Here is a 21,414-nt window from a genome sequence, read left to right as displayed (position 1 = left end):
CCACCATGATCCACCTGGTTTCCTGTCTCAACCCTGGGGAGGGGAGGGAGCTGGAGGCCATTTTGGTGCAAAGATATCTTTCAGCCCAGGATGTTTTCCAGCCTTTCAACAACCAGGAGGGCAAGGTGATGGGCAGGCTCAATTCCACTGGGCTACTGAAAGCGTTCAGCGGGACGGGCTCTTGGCTGGAATCCGTTTGGAACAGAACCAGGCTGGCTTTGTCGCCATCATTTGTAGCTCTAACATAGGCACATTAAGCACCAGTGCAACTAATCTCTCAACCCTTACTCAGTGCAAAGGGCAAATAAAGGCAACAAGATCAGGTCCTAAGGTAGTTTTATTGAAACTGTGTTACAGCTAATTTCACCCCAGATACCACTAACTGCTCCTAATCAGAGACACGTTCCTCCAACACGTTAACTTTGTTGTAACAAGGAGTTTTATCATAACATAGCTCACGTGTGTCAGTGGTAATTATGTTCAGTTATTCACAGTGACAACCTGTGCTACAGCCCAAATCCCAAGGAACATTTTTCTCTTTTACTCAGATTGACTTGGGGAAGCCAGTGGGATTTCTGCCTGAGTAAGGTCCTCACGGTTTACGGCTATCAATCCCAGTATATACCATAAATCAAGGTGTACTTCTCATTTAAAGGCACCAGCTTAGTTATTAAGCAAATCCAAGCCCTTTTTTCTCTCTCTCTCTATATACACACACACACACACAGTGGCTGCAACAGCATCAAACGTGACGGCGCTTAGCCCAGTAATAAACCATTGATTCAGCTCGCTCTGCAACGAAGATGCTGCCAGCACAGAGACTGAGCCTTCAGATTTCAAATCTGTTAAACTGGGTTTCGAAATCAAGAGACAGACACGGTGAGTTTTCGCCAATCACGCTCACAACGTGAAAGCACATTTGCTGCAGAAGGAAGCAAGCACCAAGAACTAACACAATAAGAAACAAACCAAGCTTAAAGGACTGCATGTCTCCCTGCTAACCCAGCCAGATCTTATCTGCTCAGTGTGATGCTTTAAAAGCTAACAGATGAAGCAGTAAGACAACTGAATAAAATCTCTACAAGGCAGACAATGGAATGGAAGCTTCTGCTCCACCAAGTGAATATATTTGATAAGAGTAAAGGTTTGTGCTACCCACAAATGGAATATTTAAAGGCAGGAATAGAGTATTTAAATCCAGGCTGATCATTTTGAAGGTCTCCACGCTACTAACATTGATCCTTGAATTTGCTGCTAGTGAATGCAGAACACTCTCTTCCTTTCTTTCAAAAATGACTATATAAAAAAGTAATAATATTTTTTGCCATTGTGTAAATGAAGCAGGGCTGGAGATAAGATTTTCCAGCACAGGCAGAACAACTCCGGAGGTCTGGTTAGGACCTACACTACCAAAAACCCCACACACTTAAACCTACAACACAAGAAAATCTCTCTGCCTAATAGGATTTGTATTACAGGCAGGGCCGGTGCAAGGAAGTTTCGCGCAGGAAACTTCCACCTTGCGCCTCCCCCTCCCCCCGGCAACTAACCACGCCCACCCGCCCCTCCCACCCGAGGAGACCCCCCCCAACAGCTACCCCCCCTTGCAAGTCCCCCCTCCATGGCAGCTAACCCGGCCCGGGGAACCCCCCCCCCTCCACAGCAGCTAACCCCATCCGGGGAGCCCACCCCAGCTCTCCTCCACTGAGCATGCCGGCGCTGCTCTAATCCTCCTCCCCTCCCAGGCTTGCAGCGCCGATTGTAGGAGACTTAGAGCGGGGGCTGTGTGCTCAGCAGAGGAAGCAGAGTGGAGGTGATCTGGGGCAGGGAGCGGTTCCCCTGTGCACCCCCCGTTACTGCGGGCGGCCCTCCCCGCCCCCTTCCACTCCACCTCCTTGCCTGAGCGGGCTTTTAGGCGCCCGCCTAGTTCGCCTAAGTGGTTGCACCGGCCCTGATTACAGGACCAACTAAAGAACTAGATTTGAAGCCCTACCACGTGGAACAGCTCCTGCCCCGGAGAGCTTTCAGCCTAGGGGTGTTTTCTTAATTCAGTTGCAAAAATGCGACTCAAACTTTCCAGCCTGACTCATTCCCTCGCCCCAACATACGGTAATGGCTCCTGCCAGGGAAAGAGTTGTGGGTGGCGTAAAAGCAAACAAACCCTCCCGGGCTGGCACTCTTCATTCCTTCCCCACCAATGCAGCTCAGACGGACTTCACAAAAGGGCTTTTGCGTCCCTTTAAGAAACACGGTCCCTGTCCCGCTGTGCTCCTCATTAGGCCATGTTACAGTGTCGGTACAAAGTGTGCTGCTCTCGGAGAGCAAAGCTTTGAGTCATGTAACTGGAGGCCTCAAAATCCGACGTGCTTAAAGAAAAGGGACATCACTGAGCTATAAATAGGTTTGAAAACACATACATCTACGTCCAGCTTTTTCCACAACAGCGCCCGTGTCAGTGCTGTTTTTTCCTCTTCGTCAGATCACAGCGAAAAACACCACCAGCCACCTCTGAATGGTATGGGATAGTTCTGTACTGAACAGCACCGAGGGGAAGGCAACCTAATCCCTGGATTAAAATGTCGGCTGAGGGGAGCTGTCCCTGGTCCTGAATCATGGTATTTCCTTTAGTAACACACACAGGAGAACGTGTACAGGGGATGGGGGCACAAAAGTGAGGATTTAGCAATAAGGTACCTTTGAATCTATGGCCCAATGCAGAAAGCTTTGTCAAGGTGAAGTGTGTGCGACCAGAGCATCAGCCGTTTTAGTGTTTGCTCCTCCAGTTGTCTGCACCGTCTAAAAGAGGTTTCATCACAAACCAGGGATGGTTCATCCTCTGGGTTTAGTGATGACACAAGCAAGTTCCAGGAAACCCAGAGGATGAACCATTCCCTGCTCCAGGACCCGAACCACACAATGCAAGAAGCAAGGACAGAGGTGCCTGTTCTCAGGCTCTGTTGCAATGTGTTTGATGAAGCTGGGAACGTAGTGGCCCTAACAGTTTTGAACCTCTGAAGCGGGTGAATATTCTACCTGAGCACGTGGGAAGTTAGCCATTTGGACTCGTGTCAAGGTCCAGCAGAAGAAAAGCCGTAAATGCCTGCCCTACAACTTCACCCCAATAGGACTAAAGAAATTATCACTGGTAGTACAGAAAAACGTAGTGGCCCCAATTGGAGACTGGGGCCAAGTGTGCTAGGCGCTGTACAAATACAGAACAGAAGGTACTATCTGCCCCAAAGTGCTTACAATACAAGCAGCTAATTCAGCAATTCTCTGAATGAGAGAGACGCAGGGGGGAATTATTTGAAGGCAGGTTTTTATTGAGATCTGGATTAGCACAACTCCTGGTGAAACTAATTCTAGCATCTTTTGTCAATGTATTTGATGACAAGGGGCTAGATCTTTAGCTAGGGTCAGAGTGTATAGCTCTAATGAGGTCTATGGAGCTACTCCAATTTACATCAGGTGAGGATCTGGACCAGGTCATCTGTCTTTTTACAATTCCTATAGACATGGCTGGACCATGTAGCTAGACAAGCACCGTGAACATTTAAAAATGTATGCAGGAGTTTTCTATTCTTTGGCTAAAATCTCTGACCTTTGGGCCAATCCGTCTCCCCCGTGTCAGTAATTCCACAGGGAGCTGGGGAATTCCACGGGGTAATGGGAGAATGGATCCTCCCAAAGGATACAGAATGGGAGCAGAGTGCTACTCCAGACGCATGCAGGATCTGTGGCCCCAGGATTCCCTCTCAGCAAGAGGATAGGAGAGAACCGGAGACTTCACGTATTGGCAGCCAGTCTGGCCTCATGCCCACAGAACAGCTGCACCAGCATACCCTATAAATCTGGGATCTACAACACATCGGGGGTGCCTCAGGGTGAAATTCTCCCCCCACCCTCGTGCCTTTACATGGAGTTTGTCTGGGGAACTGTGCAGAGGGTGGGCGGGGATGGAGTCAGCCCCCAAGCCCATGGACAGGGACTGACAGCTCCACAGCACCAGTTCATCCCTACATAGTGGTTCATGTTCACTGAACCACTGGCCGGGGCCCTAAATGTCGCTCCACACGTTGGACTATGCAGAGATGGCACAGAGCCCAACCCTCCATGCATCTGCTCCAGCGCTGTCCTCCATCCATTCAGCAGGACCAATGGAGCCGGCTAGGCTGGGCGAACTCCTAAACACCATCTGCATTGTGGGGGATGGATCTATTTGCAACGGACTCAGTAGTCCCTGATGGTTCCGAGTCCTTTGCATTCCTCCTTTGGGTTCTCAAAAATACCTCGGTTTCACCCGGCCCGCCTCCCACATGCGGAGCGAGCAGGGCTCGTGGTGATACATGTATGGGGAAAGGGCGTGGGTTTGCCAACTCACACAGACGCTCGTAGCCACTCCAGATCTAGGACGATTAGCAGCCTTGCAATTAGCACAGTGCATAACAGGGACCAAAAAGCAATCACGGCGCATTTAGAGAGGCTCTTGCTAAGCCCAGCTTTGCAGGAGCGTAAAATGATTCACAAGTAGTCTATATTTATAAAAAGACGACTTGCGGCAAGTTACTCACATACTGAGTTTTAAATAGAGGGAGAATAAATCTCCTGGAGAGAGACAGACAGAGCTGGAAAACCCAAAGCAGGGCCCAGCCAGGCACTGTTTAGCCAAGTCTGTTGGAAACACTGTGGTTTCTCTATTCAATTAGCTAAGGTGATATCGAAACATCCAGCTTCACCTAGTCCTTGTACAGAGTTAATTATGGTCTCTTCTTACATTCAAAGCAGCAGCTCCGCTTCAAGTCAGAATACTTTCTTAGGCTAATCAAGACTGCCTAGCAACAGCAAACTGGCTAATGAAGAGTTACTCACTCCTTAGGACACAATATCACACACTGAGAACAAGAGCCCAGCTGGGGATGGGGGACGGCAACAGGAATTTTTGACAGCGATGCTTAATTTCAGATGAAGGGTTTATCAGATACTAACAGCTGCCTTTTCTCCCCCTTACACAGACATTACACTGGCTAATCTTTCTTTGCAAGGCAGGAGTACAAACTGGGTAGCAGACAGTGCACTCGGTATGGAAAATGAGAAGCTGCTTGCATATTTTATACTGATATCACGTGGCTTTAGCCCTTGCCATACCCCCCTCTATTTTAAACACTATGTTGAGAGGTGACTGCACACAACCTTTCACGTTCCAGCCGAGATCAGAGCCATATTGCACCGTTTTTTCATGCCCCTCGTGATATTTGGTGCTAACCTTCAAACTCTAGCTTCTGGAGTCAGTGAGAAACTTGGTCATCATTTCTAAAAAAATGAAGCAAATTTCTAACCCTCCTGACTGCAGAGAAAAGCAAATAAACATGAACCAGATAAACCGCAACGCAAATAAAAATAACCCCAAATTTACTTTTTCTAAATCTCCTGATTGTTCAGGCCTGGCTCCTGTTTTTTTTAAATGCTTAGGCTTGGCAGTACTGCTACTTGTGAGATGCTGTACGTGTACATAATCAGAAAAAGTCCCTCCCCCAGAAAACTTAAAATCTAAGGCCCTGATACTATGACGTGAAACAATGCAGACCGCCCACTGAAGTCAGCAGAGGTCTGCCAATGTGGTGCTCTGTGGAGGATCAGGATCTATGCTCACAAGAAAGGCAAAGGGAAGTATTATTTTTCATCCTGTCTTACAGATGAGGAACTAAAACAGTGTCTAATGGAATTAAAAAATAAAGACAATTTTTTTTAAATGCAGACACCCACTAAGCAGAGCCTCAAAGAGCAACAGCTGCAAAGCCACCCACTCCAAAAGACGGTGCTATTGTGCATCAACCACAAACAATAAGGAGAAAGAGGTCCATAAAATACATAGTATGGGCTAGCTTGGTCCTACTAACTTGACCAAGTGCAGGGAAGTTGTGGGTGGGTGGGCGAGGGGGAGACAGGGGAAGGATTTCTCTCTCCCATCCCCCAGCACAAGGGGAGCCCGGGGAGGAATTTCTGAAGAGTGTGTCTGAGTCTGCTGTGTCTTATTCAGGCCCGTGCCTAACGGGACAATTTAGTCCTTAATAAATCCTCTGCCACACGTGACAAGCTGGCCAACTTTTTGACATAAGTATCTTCCGAAGGGCCAGACAACTCTACCCAGTCATCACAAGCTTCAAGCCTCAAAAAGGAGATGAACCAACGTAACAAGCATCAGCACCAAGTTATGTCAATCACCCACCATCGCAGACACCGCAAAGCGATCATTCCACTGAGAAGGTGAGCGAGAGGATCTGGCTGATTTTAAAAAGACAGCTCAATCCAACTGCAACTTTTGAACAGCGCGCACTGACTAGATTTAATCATATCAGTTCCCGGGATCCCACAGGGATCAAAATATCAACTAAACCCTCACCCAGGGGATTAAATGTAGCCAACGACGACTTTATATCATATACATACGGATCTTCAATAACCATCCAGGAAACAGACAAGAATGTGGGTCCCAGCATCAATGTATCCTTACAGAAGTTAGTCACATGGCTTAATGCAGTAATTCCCAAACTGGAGTTCATGAACCTCTGAGGGTTCGCGAAATGTTACAGGGGGTTCTCGGGAAAACATTCCCTAAAGGTGGACAGAGCTGTCCCTAGGGACCCCGGGCAGCACGGGGCCAGGACCCCAGAGCCCCTGGACTTCCAAGAGCTAAGCTGATCAAAGCAACCATATCGATCACACTGAGGAGATTTAAACTTCAAGACTCCTTATAAGAAATGGAAAGGGAGGCAGATATTTTTTGCCGTTTTTAAAATTAAATAGGCAGCTAGTATTGTTTTTAAAATGATTATGAAGAACAAGTTTAAGCTTTGTTGTAACGTGCGTTGTTTGCCTGGACTGCTCAAGACCTGCATGAGTGTGTAGGAGGAACTCTTTGATTTGGCTTCTTAAATACCTTCCTGCTGTTTCACATCTGATACTCCTTGATGAAACATAGGAGCCTTGTCTTATAACAGGCTTATTCCAAGTGATACAAGCTACAAAAGTGAGATCTTGGAAGAGTGTTGCCGTTTTCATAATATAATAAAAATACTGTAATGATAAATAATAATTAATAAAAAATAGTGTGTAATAAGCATGTCATAAAATAAATGTTATATTTCCAAGATCACTGGGTTTATAATTTATACTCAGGTAAAGGAGAAAATCCCTGGGAATATTCATTTTTTAAGAGGGGGGTTCGCGAGACTTGACATTTTAGTGACAGGGTTGTTAAAGTTTGGGAACCACTGGCTTAATGCATTACTGGAAGGTGCTCTGATACTGAGGCTGGTTAAGGACTTTAGGTATGTATCTGGCCATCATTACCACAGTATCTAAGCACCTCAAAATCTTTAATGTATTTATCCTCACAACACCCCTGGGAGGTAAGGCAGTGCTATTATCCCTTGAGGCACTGAGAGAATAAGTGACTTTACCAAGGTCAAACAGGAATAGGCAGCAGGATTAATTAATAGGCAGCAGGTTTAGTTAACAGGCAACAGGTTTAAAATAAATAAAAGGAAGTATTTCTTCACACAATGCAGAGTCAACCTGTGGAACTCCTTGCCAGAGGAGGTTGTGAAGGCCAAGACCATAACAGGGTTCAAAAAGAACTAGGTAAATTCATGGAGGATAGGTCCATCAATGGCTATTAGCCAGGATGGTGTCCCTAGCCTCTGTCTGCCAGAAACTGGGAATGAGTGACACAGATGGATCACTTGATGATTACGTGTTCAGTTCATTCCCTCTGGGGCACCTGGCACTGGCCACTGTTGGAAGACAGGATACTGGGCGAGACAGACCTTTGATATGACCCAGTAGGGCCATTCTTATGAAGCATGTGGCAGAACAGGGATTTGAACCTGGGTTTTCCAAGTCCCAGGCTAGTTCCCTAACAACTGGGCTATCCTTCCTATCAATAGAGTATAAACATATAGTTACTATGGGGAATAATATATGCAACACACACACAGTCTCTCATTCACTCATATTGCTACATCCTAAACGGGGGACACAATGTGTGATAAAGACCCCAAACTAGAGGGACACACCTATTATTCATGCAGGACATTGCGGGATTCCTTCCTGTAGTTTTCATCACTTAATCATGAATTTGCCATCGCAGAGAATTTCCAGCGGAAGTCATTTTCAACAGGAAAAGCAAGAGGACCCTCAATGTGTGTGAAACGTAGGCCCTCTGTGACTGAAATGAATAAAATCACTATATGCGAGGGGCATCTGAGAGGCCATGTACACAAAGCTGCAAAGCTTCCACCATCTCTGTTTACCTAAATCCAATACGAGATTGAAGCCATTTTGTTTACTTAATCTCACCTGATAAGTCCTCACAACGCCTCACGGTGGATTTAGGGCAGAATTTGACCTGCAGATTCTATGGCTGGGATTTTTAGTCATCTTATGGAATTTTGTTGTCCAATTTCCACTGAAATCCAATGGAAATTGGGCACTCAACTCCTTTTAGGTGCCTTGAGGGGGAGGAAAAGGTATACATCTGTTACCTGAAACTTGAGCAATTTATCCTTGGCACACAATAACCATAGACACCCCAGGAAGCCATATTTGCAGAGGAGAATCACCCTCTCTCATATGTTAACAGGCAGGCACAAAAGTGAAAGTGGGAATGAGAATCTTGCTTTCCAGACACGAAGCTTGCAAGTGAAAAGAAATTATGATCCTTAGCACTTTGCATTCAAGATCTGCCATCAATAGTTATTTCTTCAAACAACCCCACAGGCTTTTAAAGCCAGCTTCAGCTTCCACTATTTGAACTTCTGCGCCACTATCAATACTTCGTTAGATATTTTTAGCCACAGGACCCGTGTGCCATGAAATCCGAGAGAGGAATTTCGATGGATATTCTCCACAGGCTAGTGAGTATCTCCCGCGGCTAAATCTGATCACACGTCAAAGAGTATTTAAAGTATCAGTAGAGGGGAGGCAAGGATTTATGGGCAGACATTCCTTTGCAATTTAAACAAGTTTTAATTCCCAGCAATATGTGGTTGGTGTAAGGGGGTGAGGGTCTGGGGCAGAGGGTGTATCCAATACTGGTGAATAGTGCCAGATTTTTGCAAGCGTGGGCTGGATATTCAAGAGAGCCTGGAACCCAACAGCAGCCAGTTTAGCCACCTAAATGAAGGGACCAGAGTTTATCACCCCACATCTCATCTTCTCAATTGCAGTTGAGCTCTTTTGAGAAACTGGCCACGCAGTTCTATTTATCCACCAGCACAGACAGTGTAAGTTTCACCCCACCGCCACAGGCATGAACCTCAACCCAAATCCGAAGCAACCACTCTCCAGAGGCGAGAGGGGAGTTTTATCTCAGTACACATTTAAACTTTGACATCTCTGCTAAGGGGGCAGGAGTTTTTCCTGGCCCTTGTTACGCACGGGGTTAACTACAGCTTTCTCCCCCTCTGCTCAGGTGCCTTTGGGAAGACTGCCATCTATACCCATAAGAGTGAGATGGTCATTATGCTGAGGAGTTTTCCTGATTATGTTAAACGATTTTCTTATTGTAAACTCTTGTCTTTAAGTCTCAAGAACAGAGGACAAGTTCATGGAGGACACTCCATCAATAACTATTAGCCAAGATGGTCAAGGACACAAGCCCATGCTCTGGGTGTCCCTAAACCTCTAACTTCCAGAAGCTGGGACTGGACGACCGGGGATGTATCACTCGATAATTGCCCTGTTCTGTTCATTCCCTCTGAATTATCTGGCATTGGCCACCGTCAGAGGACAGGAGACTGAGCTAGATGGAGCACTGGCCTGACCCAGTATGGCCGTTTTTATGTTCTTGAGGAAGAATCTCCAGTGGGACTAGGCATGTGTCTAAGTGTCTGCCTTAGATCATGACCAGCTGCACAAATACTCATGTATATAATATTGCACTTGGCTAACACTGCCGTGGAAAGTAAAATGTGCCAGAGAAGAGTTGAAACATCCTCTAGCTAAATGGATGGCGTAGGCATCAAAAACCCTACCTGATTTTTACTATTTCTATTCTTGAAAGACCACATCCTTTGGAAAGGCATTTTGGGCGAGAGACTGCCATCCTTACCAGGAGCGTAGCTAGGGGAGGAGCAGGGGGAGCGGCCACTCCCGCACTGACCACATTCGTCAAAAGTGGCGCCTTAGGCGCCGACTCTCTGGGTGCTCCAAGGATGGAGCACCCATGGGGAAAAATTGGTGGGTTCTGAGCACCCACCGGCAGCCCAGCTCCCCGGTCCCCGCCCAGCCCAGCTCACCTCCGATCCTTACTCATACCATATAGCACCTTATTCCTCAAATAGTGCCAGTGAAGCCAGTGGGACTACTCACGGATGAAGGCACTTCTTAATGGGAATATAGGTGGCTGAATCGGACCCTTTGCTGCAGCGGGAAGATCTCAGAGGGTGAGCCCCTCCCCCTCCAAGCTGAACTTTGATACTCACAAGTGTGTCAAAGAATTTTAAATCTCTCTACTTGCTTGCCAGTAGTGATACCGCTTTGTTGACTAGCACTTTACTCAGCTCGGATAACTGTAGCTATGGTCAGTATCTCTTTCTGGTTTTCGGGAACTAGCTCAACGCCGTTATGTTTGGGTCTGTAACGCAGGAAAGGGAGGTTGACCCCTCACCACGCACAATTATGAACGGAAACCTCTCTCCTTCCACCACCTCTTGTAATAAGTTAAGTCCCTTCAAACTGTCAAATCCGTCTTGGATATAACACAACTGGAATCAACAGTGTTATGACAAGGCTTAATTTGACCCAGAGGAACTTTAAATGAAAAGGTATTAGAATTACTCCGTGGGAGCCTTGATTAGGTTTCATGGGTCCATTTTTAATTAAGTACATGTGTGCTGTGTTTATGAGGGACGGTGCAAGATGGCAAAGAGCAGTCAAAGGTGGTAATTAAAGTGTTTTCACCCAGCCCAGGCTACCTATTCATTAAGTTAGTCAGTTTTGCCGGGAAAATCGATGTTCGCAATGCAAAAAGGAATGAGTCTTCTGAAGGAGGAACTTTAGATGGAGAAATCAATGCACCCTTCCAATTAGAGAGCTCTGTGACCCGAAGCATGTGGCTTGATGCATACTATTTTGTGTCACCTTTAGATGCGGACAACTGCGTTACATATACAAAAGGCCAAGAGGGAAATTTTCAAAGTTGCCCAGGCGATTTGAACACCCTGGAAATGGATGGAAAATGGACAGGCAAATCTCACAAGTGCAAAAATATCACCCAGGACAAAGCTGTAAGAGTCCTAATTATTAGTACAGATACAACGCCCTAGCTATCCCCATCTCTCAAAACGCAGAGGGTCATTTTTCAAGGCACTTGCTAAACTCTCTTCACAGCCTACTTCTAAGAAAACTAGGCTGCTTACAAACAATATTTAGCCCACATCTAGCATTTTGTATTCTCAAAGCGCTGAACAAGCAGGCCGTCTTCATAGCAGTCATATGAAGGGTAGGTGGCTATCCCGATTTTAATGATGGAGAAACGAGCACAGACAGGTTAAATGACTTGTCCAAGAATTATTTCCTGTTCCCAGCCCACTAACCCACACTGCCACCTCCAGGAATGCTCTGATTACTGGGGGCCCCCAGTGTGCTAGGCACAGTACAAATGTATAGTGAAGAGATCACCTCTGCCACAAAGAGTTTACAATCTAAATAGACAACTCAGACAAAGGATGGGGGGTAGCGGGAAGAGAGAGAGAGAGAAGTGACTTGCGGAGTCAGTGGCCGAGATGGGAATAGAATGAAGATTTTTCTCAGTCCAACCCCAGAACCCCATGCACTGGACCACGCCACCTCTCAGATACTGGGGTATGTGATCATTGTCACGAGAACATCAAAGGAGCTAATGTGAGGTAGCTGGGTGGAGGAAGGGGCTGAATTCTGAATTTCCTAACTTCTGTAACATTTGGATCTCTGCTGTCGCAATGCAACAGTGGTGCACTTACACCCCCCAGGGAACAAACATTGATTTTATAAGGAAATTAAGAAGAAAGACCACCGGTTAGCTGCACCGCTTTGCAAATGTATCATTTACCACATAAGGCGATGATGTGACTGCTGTCTTCATGCACAAATTTCCTGGTGACGGCTTCTTCCATTATCTGTTTTACCTGAAAGAAAAGACAAAGCATATTGATAGGGAGATTTTACATGTCGGTTCCATCATCTCTGTGGAAGGAGAGTCCAAGGCAGATAATTTCCCCTTTTGTTCCCCTCCAAATTCAGACCTTTACGTTTACTTGAATTGTTTGTGGCTTTCGTTACTCCAGTCATCACTCCAGGATTCATTTCTATGCCCCAGTACAACTGAAATGCCCTTAAATGCGTCACCCCAGTTGCGTATCAGCACCAAGCAGCAGGTTAGGAGGCGGGGCAGACTAAAAAGCCAGGTGCAGTCCTGCAGAGGTGCTGTGGCTGTAACCAACTTAGACCACAGAATACGGTTCCTTGGTGGTATCACTGCACCACGGAACTAAACACTATCTTCAGCCCGGCTCCTTGGGTTAGTGAATGACAGGAACGTAGGCCAATGAGCAGCTTCTTACTACACCATCACGCTACATGAAGACATCGGTTAGCAGCATATTTGTATTGGATACTATGGTGGCTGCTTCCTTGGCTTGCTGGCAGTCAGAAGACCGCAGCCATCGCAACCATTAGCAGTGACTGGGACACTAAGGGTTAACAACTGATCTCTTGTGCTCCTGCTCCTCACCGGAATACAGAAGAAGGATGGCCCAGTGGCTAGGACTAGCAATGGTGTTGGGAACCTAGGTTAAGCTCCCTGCTTGGCCACAGCTTGACAACTCACTGAGGGGATTGGTCTACGCTGCACTCAGAAGCGTGACTGCAGCATACCCAATCCAGCTAGCTCCAATATCAATAGCAGCAATGCCACGGCAGCACAGGTGAGCCGCTCACTTGAGTACATGCCCAGGGTCCTGGGCAGGGCTGCCACGGCTTCATTGTTATTGGCGTGAGCATGTCTACACATGCTCTGGTCACACCTCCGACTGCGGGATGGACCGACCCTTCGCCTCAGATTCAGAGTCACAGCCACTCATGTGAGTGACAGAAACAAAGTTTGGCTGCTGCAGGAGCGAAGTGCAGTCAACACAGCTCAGCAAGCGAGCTGGATTCCACTCCCTCTTGTGTTTACTAGGCTCCAGGCACGGACACCTGTGCAAACCCACCACAAGCAGGTGTTGCCGAGAGCTCCAGCTACAAACAATGAAGTAGCAGAGGTGCAATTGAGAGCAGTGTTTGTCCTCTATTACAATAGACAACGAATGAGGAGAAAAGGACTCAGCTTGACTCTCAGATCCCAGGTTGAGTTTGCGGGCCTGCGAAGTTAGAAGAGACTTTTTTTTTTTTTTTTTTTAAATAATCACATTCCTTAGGGAAGCCACTGAGAGACCAACACGGGACTCATGATTCTGTTTGTACCAATCCTCACTGAAGTGTCCAGTGGGTCCATCGGAAGGTAAAGTCCTTAATGCAAGTTTCAATGTACTGCACAAACCCTTTGGAATGACGCATGCATTTGCCTTCCTGTGCATATCTACTTCAGTCCATTAAATGAGATAATTCTAACCCTGCTTCTCCACTGGGCACATTCTGCTGTTTTTCAAACCCACAGACTCTCCCAGTGCTATAATGAGACAAGCATCCTCAGAGAGGTTTCCAGTGACCTTTCAAGCGAATTAGGCAGAGAGAAAAACCCAAGATCAGGCTGATTGCAAATGGCTTACAGAGAGGGTGCGAGGCAGTGACATTTCGTAGCAACAGCTCAGACAAATGCTTCCTGACACCGGATCTCTTTGCAGGTGGGTTGAATCGACATAAGCAAGTCTGTTTTCAAGGGAGGCATGCAGGGTTTTAACCGTGCAGCTCCCACAGATTCAGGAAAAAACAGGTGCTGCGAAGCAAACACCCACACATGCTGCTTTGAAATTCTTTCCCCCAGATCTGTTTAAAACAGATTCAGGAGGAGATTTCGTTCTAAATGCAGGGAGTTTGAAATAAAGTGATCAAGCAGGGTAACATTTGTTCATGGCTACATACATACATAAGATTTTATGTTTATATATACAAGGGACGCAGCGTGGCCTAGTGGATAGAGCACTAGACGGGGACTAAGGAGACCTGGGTTCTATTCCCATTAGCCTGCTGGGTGAGCTCGGGAAAGTCTCTCCTCATGCCTCAGTTTCCCCCCTGTAGGGAAGTCCCTCCTTTGTAAAGTGCTTTGAGGTCTATGCAAGGAAAGCCCTATATGAGAGCGAAGTATTACTATATAGTGACAAAGGTAAACATCTGGAATGGAAAACTTGTTCACGTAAAGTTTTGCTCTAGTGCCGTGTATTCTTTTTACTTGCACCAGGGTAGCACCTAGAGGCTGGCGCTGAGACCGGGGTTCCTTTGCGCTGTAGAAACACAGAGTAGCTGACAGTCCCTGCCCCAAAGCCCTTCCAGTCTCAGCAGAGAAGATGAACAGTGGAAGAAAGCATTATCATCATCTCCATTTTAGAGAAGAGAAACTGAGGCTCCAGGTGATTCAGTGATTGGCTTGAGGCCATGCAGGGAGTCTGCCACAGAATTCAACCCAGCTCTCCCAAGTCCCAGTCTAATGCATTAACCATAGCACCATTCTTTTTCAGTGTAAACAGCCATATGGGAGAATTAAATGGGCAAGACCACCTCCCTTCAGCGCCTTTAATACTATACCCTGGTCGCCTTTTATTTTTATGTATTTCTACTACTTTACACATACTTGTGCTTCTATACCCAGGTGAACAATTCCTCCCCTTAACAGCCAGGCAGCAACCCATAATTTCCTCTTAAGTAGATCTCACTTCACTTCTAGGAGGTGCAATCACCTTCCACGTATTCAAAGTGTCATAAAACCACTTCTCTGCCATTATTGCTCGGCGGTGGAAAGGGATGAAATGGTTTAATGATAGGCCTTCACGTCTGCCGGAACATATGTTAGCTCGCTTAAATGCCAGTAATAAAAAGAGGAAGATTTCAGGTCAGAAAAACCTGATGTCACCAGGGATCGAAAACCTGGATTTTTAGACCCAAGGAAGAGGTGCTGTTCTGCTCAGCATCCTGGCAACCAACTCAAACTCCTCTTTGTTTTTGGAGTCTGCAAAACTCAGCTTTTGCTGTTTGCGTGATCCTGTCCCCTCCCTTTCTCACCATATCTCAAAGCCATACACAATTCCATAGGTGCCCGTCTATTCCTGGAACTCCAGGTCAGCCAAGCCTCCCCCATTTCCCAGATTGGGGAAAGGACTGGCTCTTTGTTATGAATTTGTACAGCGCCTAACACAATGCGCATCTGCCTCGTTACACTCATTTATCACACGCGAACTCAATCCTCCCTAACAATGCAGAGTGCCGGTTCAGGGCCATAGCCTCAGTTGGGTCTGTTCTAGAGGCAAATCCCCAGTAACTGCTGGTTTCGCTCCTTTCTGAATTGTAATTAACGAGCTCCGACCCATTCCCCAAATAAAGCCAAGACAGATTTCATCACAAAAAGGTGGGCCCACTGTAGTAGAAGACTTAACCACCCATCACCCCTTCCCAACCCGCACACTGGCGTAGTATCTTTTTTAACCCACAAAAACCCAGACTGTTGGAATCTAGGGCTGCTACTAAAAAGAGATAAGCATATGCGCCCCTTCTCCCTCCGCCGATATGCTCAGCACAACTACTGATCTGTCAACGCTTCAGACGCTAGCATCTTCTTCGTGTATTGGCCTTCTCAGTCTCAGCTTTGCAGGGGAAATATTGGTCCCAGAGGACGGGCGAAGGACAAACGTAGTACCTGTCTTGAAAAGGGGGTACGAAGAGGAGCCAGGGAATTATAGGCCAGTCACCCTAAGTTTGATACCAATTTAGGACCTTTCAGGCCTGCGCTGACATAGAGCATGAAATAAAACCGTCACATGGGACTGCTGATGAAAGCAGACGAATGATCAGTCACCAGCCCAATCAGCGGCATTTCATAAGAGCGGCTGTACTGGGTCAGACCAAAGGTCCGTCTAGCCCAGTGTTCTGCCTTCCGACAGGGGCCTCAGAGGGAATGAACAGAACAGGTAATCATCAAGTGATCCATCCTCTGTCGCTCATTCCCAGCTTCTGGCAAACAGAGGCCAGGGACACTATCCCTGCCCATCCTGGCTAATAGCCATTGATGGACCTATCCTCCATGAACTTATCTAGTTCTTTTTTGAACCCTGTTATAGTCTTGGTCTTCACAACATCCTCTGGCCAGGAGTTCCACAGGTTGACTGTGTGATGTGTGAAAAAAAAAATACTTCCTTTTGTTTGTTTTAAACCTGCTGCTTATTAATTTCATTTGGTGACCCTTAGATCTTGTTATGAGGAGTAAATAAAACTTCATTATTTACTTTCTCCACACCAGTCATGGTTTTATAGACCCCTATCATATTTCCCCCTTAGTCGTCTCTTTTCCAAGCTGAAAAGTCCCAGTCTTATCAATCTCTCCTATTTATTTATTTATATCTCATGATTTGTATGCCAGCCTCGTGACGTATTGAACATTGGGGCTTGGCAAGAAGGGAAAGACCCATAGGACCGTTTGCGATCACTATCCCACCCTTTTAGATGGGGCCTTTGGACGAGTCAGAAGCAGCGTGGGAAGTAGCGGATTGCGGGGGATTGAGACGTAGTCAAAAGGGGAAGCCGTCGGGAGAAAAGGCCCCCAGCTCTGAGAGTGGACTCTGTAACGCATCACTTGAACATGTTTACTTGAACAGGGTTAGCCTTCCCTGTGTTGTATTTACACCACTGTTGACTTACAAGCTTGATTTGTGTTTGCCGTGGAAGGAAAACAATAAAACGTCTCCCTAACCTTTCCCCTTTGTGAAGCGCCCGATTGAGACCATCTGGATAAGAGTGACTAAGCAGGACCAAGCTAGGTGGAAATGAAAAGGCCAGGCTAGCAACGCTGCTTTGTCTATTCAATTTCCACCTGAAGTCAAAGGCCAGCTAACGATGAGCCAATGTTCCAGCCAAGATGGCCCTGGGTGAGGAGTCAGGAGACCAGAGTTCTATTCCAGCTTTGCCACTGACCTTAGGCGAATGATGGCGCCTCTCTGCCTCAGTTTTCCCCATCTGTAAAATGAGAATAATGATACTGACCTCCCTTCGGTGAAACGGTTTGGGCTCCGTGGGTGAACAATGTTCTCTAAATCCATACTTAAGCACCTCAAAAACAGGCCTGGTCTACAGAGGAGCCAAGTATCTACATGTGCCACTGCTGTGAAGGGGAGCTGTCGGTGCTCAGCACCTCTGAAAGTCAGGCTGCTGATTCAGAACCACAAATATGGAGCGAGACACAGGCTCGATTCCCTGCTCTGCCACAAACTTGCTGTGTGACCTTGGGCAAATCACATCATTTCTCTGGGCCTCACTTCCCCATCTGCAATGGGGATAACAGCACTGCTCAACCTCACCGGGGTTTTGTGAGGATAAATACATTAAAGATCATAAGGTGCTGAGATAATAAGTCCCTAAAACGGATCGGAGATTAATACAAGGGAGAAAGGACTCTTGATCTATTTCCTTAGAATTCTCATAGGTGCAGCACCCTGCATGAATTACCGGTAGATAAGCCTTGATTTGCCCAGCTGACTCTCTCAAACATTTTTGAAGCCATGTGTTCAGTAATCCGCATTCTGTCATTGGTTCTCTGTCCTCCCGTAGTGGCTGGTCCACAGAAAGTGATTTAAGAGTCTTCAAGCAAATGGACCCAGTCCTTTAGCTCAAGCAACTGAGGCAGGAGAACCTGGGTTCAAACCCTGAAGAAAATTTCGATTGTAAACTCTTTGGAGCAGGGACCATCATTTTGCTCTGTGTTCGTACAACACTTAGCACCACAGGGACCTGGTCCATGATGAGGGCTCTTACAGAACTAGTCACCACCACCACCTATCCACAGGCATTGTTAGATTGTCAGCTGTAGTAGGCTTGTATCTTCTTTTGTGGGCAAGCCCCTCCGGGGCAACCGGGACCCAGGTTGTGCCAGTGCGGATTCCACTGTCAGCAGAAAGATGAGTAACTCTCTGGATCTTTAAGTGAATCTTTTATATCCCCAATTTTCTGCCATTGCATTTCCTTCAAAAGGAGAGAGAGTTTCAATGGCAATGGAAAACCAAAGAACACAGCTGATTGTATTTGATCAGATGTGGCTGTGAAGATGAAAAGGGTCCTGTAAGTGCAACTGACTTTCAGGATGATGATAGGGGTATATTTTTGCATGACCGCTCAAAACAATACAAACTCCCTTACAAAAGGACCCCAGAGGCAGGCCCTGCTGCTCTGAAGATTCCCCCAGGAGATGTAGCAGCCAAAAACAATTAGTATTAGATGCTGAATATAAAGGAGATTGCTACATTTTGGTTTCCCAGCAACCCCTCGCTTAGGAAACAGGGTAGCGAAGGTTTTCATTTCAGCCCCTGGTTAGCTTTACAATGATAGATCGGATCATAAAACGTATTGAGCTGCATTCTTCAGTCTCCCCACTCTGAAAGTGAGAGCCACAGAAGCCAGGTCATGGTTTTCGGAGGAGATGAGCAAGAGCCAGGGAAGATGGAGAAATCAAGTCACCTTCTATTATGTTAAATACTGTAGGGAAGAGACGGGCATTAGAGGAAGAGAAGATTCAGAGCAAGTGTCAACACACCTCAACGTGGACAAGAAAAAAAGAGGAAGAACAGAATGAATCAGGGAGTTTAAAAAAAAGAGAGGAGAGACTCTCCCCCACCACATGAATTTTGTTATGTGCACCAATATGGAGGGGTGCACATAACAAAATTGGGGGGGAGGGATAGCTCAGTGGTTTGAGCATTGGCCTGCTAAACCCAGGGTTGTGAGTTCAATCCTTGAGGGGGCCACTTGGGGATCTGGGGCAAAATCAGTACTTGGTCCTGCTAGTGAAGGCAGGGGCCTGGACTCAATGACCTTTCAAGGTCCCTTCCAGTTCTAGGAGATGGGATATCTCTATTTATTTATTTATTTTATTTAAAATTAATTCCACACATGGGTGGGAAAAATTAGAGGGAACACCGCAAATACCAATTAAAAATACCTAGCTCTCCAACAGTGCTTTTCAGCAGTAGATTATACTGGGCCAAAGCCTGTGTCGGCAAACATAGGGGGAGGGTGGAAAACAAGCATGCTCAGTAACACTGCTGAAGCCGGCTGCCCTCACTCTGGCCTCCCCACTATTGGCAGGCGTGGATTGTCTCTGGCAGTGTTGTTATCCCCATTTTATAGAAAAGGAAAGTGAGGCACAGAGAGGCACAGTGGCTACCTCAAGCGCACACATGAAGCATAACAAAGCTGGGAACAGAGCCCTGGAGGCCAACTCCTAGTGTACAATCTTCTCCGCCAATGTTTTTATAAACCCCAATGCTGGTAATAAATCCAAGCGTTACCAATAACGTCATTAACCAACATCTCGCCATTATGCCCCCTTGAGACCCCAGTGTGACTTATAGCACCTGTTAGACCAGTGGCCACATTTATGGGAAATTCAAGCCACATCATGCAGGGCTGACGTTGTCATGTCTGAAATTAGGCTCTGAGCATTTAAAAGGGGGCAGATTTGGTACCAAGTGCACTTCACTGATCTAAACGTCCAGCAAAGCAGGTCATTACTTGCAGAAGCCTTTATTTGCCTTTGACTTTCTTCAGTTCTTTTTCTCAATTACTCTTATTGCCGCACTACCAAAAAGTGCCAGCCAAGACAGGGCACCATCGGCCTAGATGCTGTACACACACACACACACACACACACACACTAAAAGACCCTAAGGAATGTACAAGCTAAATAGACAGAGGTGGGAGAAAGGAAGGGTGGTTATTCCCATTTTGCAAATGTGGAAACGGAGGCACAGAGCAACTAAGTGACTTGCCCATGATACCACAGAGTCTGTGACAGAGTTCAGAACTCAGCCCAGATCTCCTGACTCCCAGTCCGCTTCTAATAATCGGGTGGTTCCAGAGAACTGTCTGACTTCCCTCTGAACTGACCCACCAATAAGATGCAGCGAAACATTTTGATTCCCCTTTGATTACCTGTATTAAAAGCACACGGCAATCTCTCCTCAGGTCAGAGGTCTGAGAAAATAATTACATATCGCTGCAGAAGGCCACCTGCAGCACAGACCAGCTTCTACTCACAACAGCGATTTAAACGCAGAGAAAGCCTCACAAATGTTCTGGGGAGATTGTGAACCTTAATAGGAAGTGCTTTCAGGGCAGGAAAAGCAGACGCTAAATGTCAGAAGCTGGAATACATCATTCGTCGTCGCCACATAATTCCCAGAAGCTCCAGGGGCAGAGAACCAAGAAAATCTCTTCTCTGTAATCCGATGAAATAGTGTGGTTGGTTTTTTTAAAATACTAGAAATTGGAGAACATTTCTAGATAGGGAATTATTCGGGCCTCTGTCACGCTGTCTGCTCAGGAGAGGCAGCTTGAAATCAGGCTTTTCACACCTAAACCCCGCACCGACACCCATGCACAGAAGATCTGAGCAAACTAAGTTAGGCTTGTTACCAGAAACATTAGCCCCTCTCCCTCCCGACAGAGACCTGTTTAACCTAGCGAACTGCTCTGAATCCAGCTGACTTGGCATGGCAGATACAGGCTGTAGGCTCTAGCAGGAGACAAGGGTGGCTAGCAGGGAGGGATGATCTTGCCGTTAGACCAGCATTTCTCAAACTGGGGGTCCTGACCCAAAACGGGGTTGCAAGGCTATTGTGTGGGGGTGGTGTGAGATCACAAAAAATATTGCCGTGAAGAGAGGGAGAAGGGTAGGTATCACAATCACTAGGGGGAGGCAAAGATGGCGTTCTTAGTGGTGCTGCCTTCAGACCTGGGCTCCCGGCCAGCAGCGGCCGCTCTCCAGCTGCCCAGCTCTGAAGGCAATGCCTCCGCCAGCAGCAGCGCAGAAGTAAAGGTGGAAATACCAGGCGTATGCCCCTATGAATATGTACAGTCATTTGCTATCACAGGGGTCATCGCAGCCTGAAATATTTTCAAAGGGGGAGCCCAGCAAAAAAAAGGTTTTGAACCCCTGGTTTATAGCATCGGTCTGAGCAGCAGGAGATTTGGGTTTGATTCCTGGCACGACGACAGATGCCCCGGGGGTATATCTACATTGCATTATAAACCCAGGTCTGTAGGACCCAGGATGGTGGACTGAGTGTTTCCAAGCCCATACTAGGCAGACTTCCTGATTCGGGTCTGGGGCTTCAGCTGGGTCCACCCTGCAAAATGACAGGGCTTGGACCAGTCACAGCAGGACTTGGGCTCTGACCC

The 21,414-nt window shown here is 46.8% G+C and overlaps 1 protein-coding gene across 4 annotated transcripts in view; it reads right to left on the bottom strand.

Moving 5' to 3' along the window:
- The window catches only part of SGSM2 (small G protein signaling modulator 2), a 136,797-nt gene that overhangs the window by 98,548 nt on the left and 16,835 nt on the right, over positions 1–21,414 (bottom strand). For all 4 annotated transcript variants that reach the window (XM_034752868.1, XM_034752870.1, XM_034752869.1 and 1 more), the window contains exon 2: positions 12,092–12,167. In XM_034752868.1, the coding sequence (XP_034608759.1) occupies positions 12,092–12,167 (76 nt within the window). The remainder of the gene's footprint in view (positions 1–12,091; positions 12,168–21,414) is intronic.

The sequence above is a fragment of the Trachemys scripta genome, chromosome 18 (assembly GCF_013100865.1).
Source record: "Trachemys scripta elegans isolate TJP31775 chromosome 18, CAS_Tse_1.0, whole genome shotgun sequence".
NCBI lineage: Eukaryota > Metazoa > Chordata > Testudines > Emydidae > Trachemys > Trachemys scripta.
The sequence above is the reverse complement of the archived record's forward strand: the minus strand, read 5'-3'. Positions and strand labels throughout refer to the sequence as shown.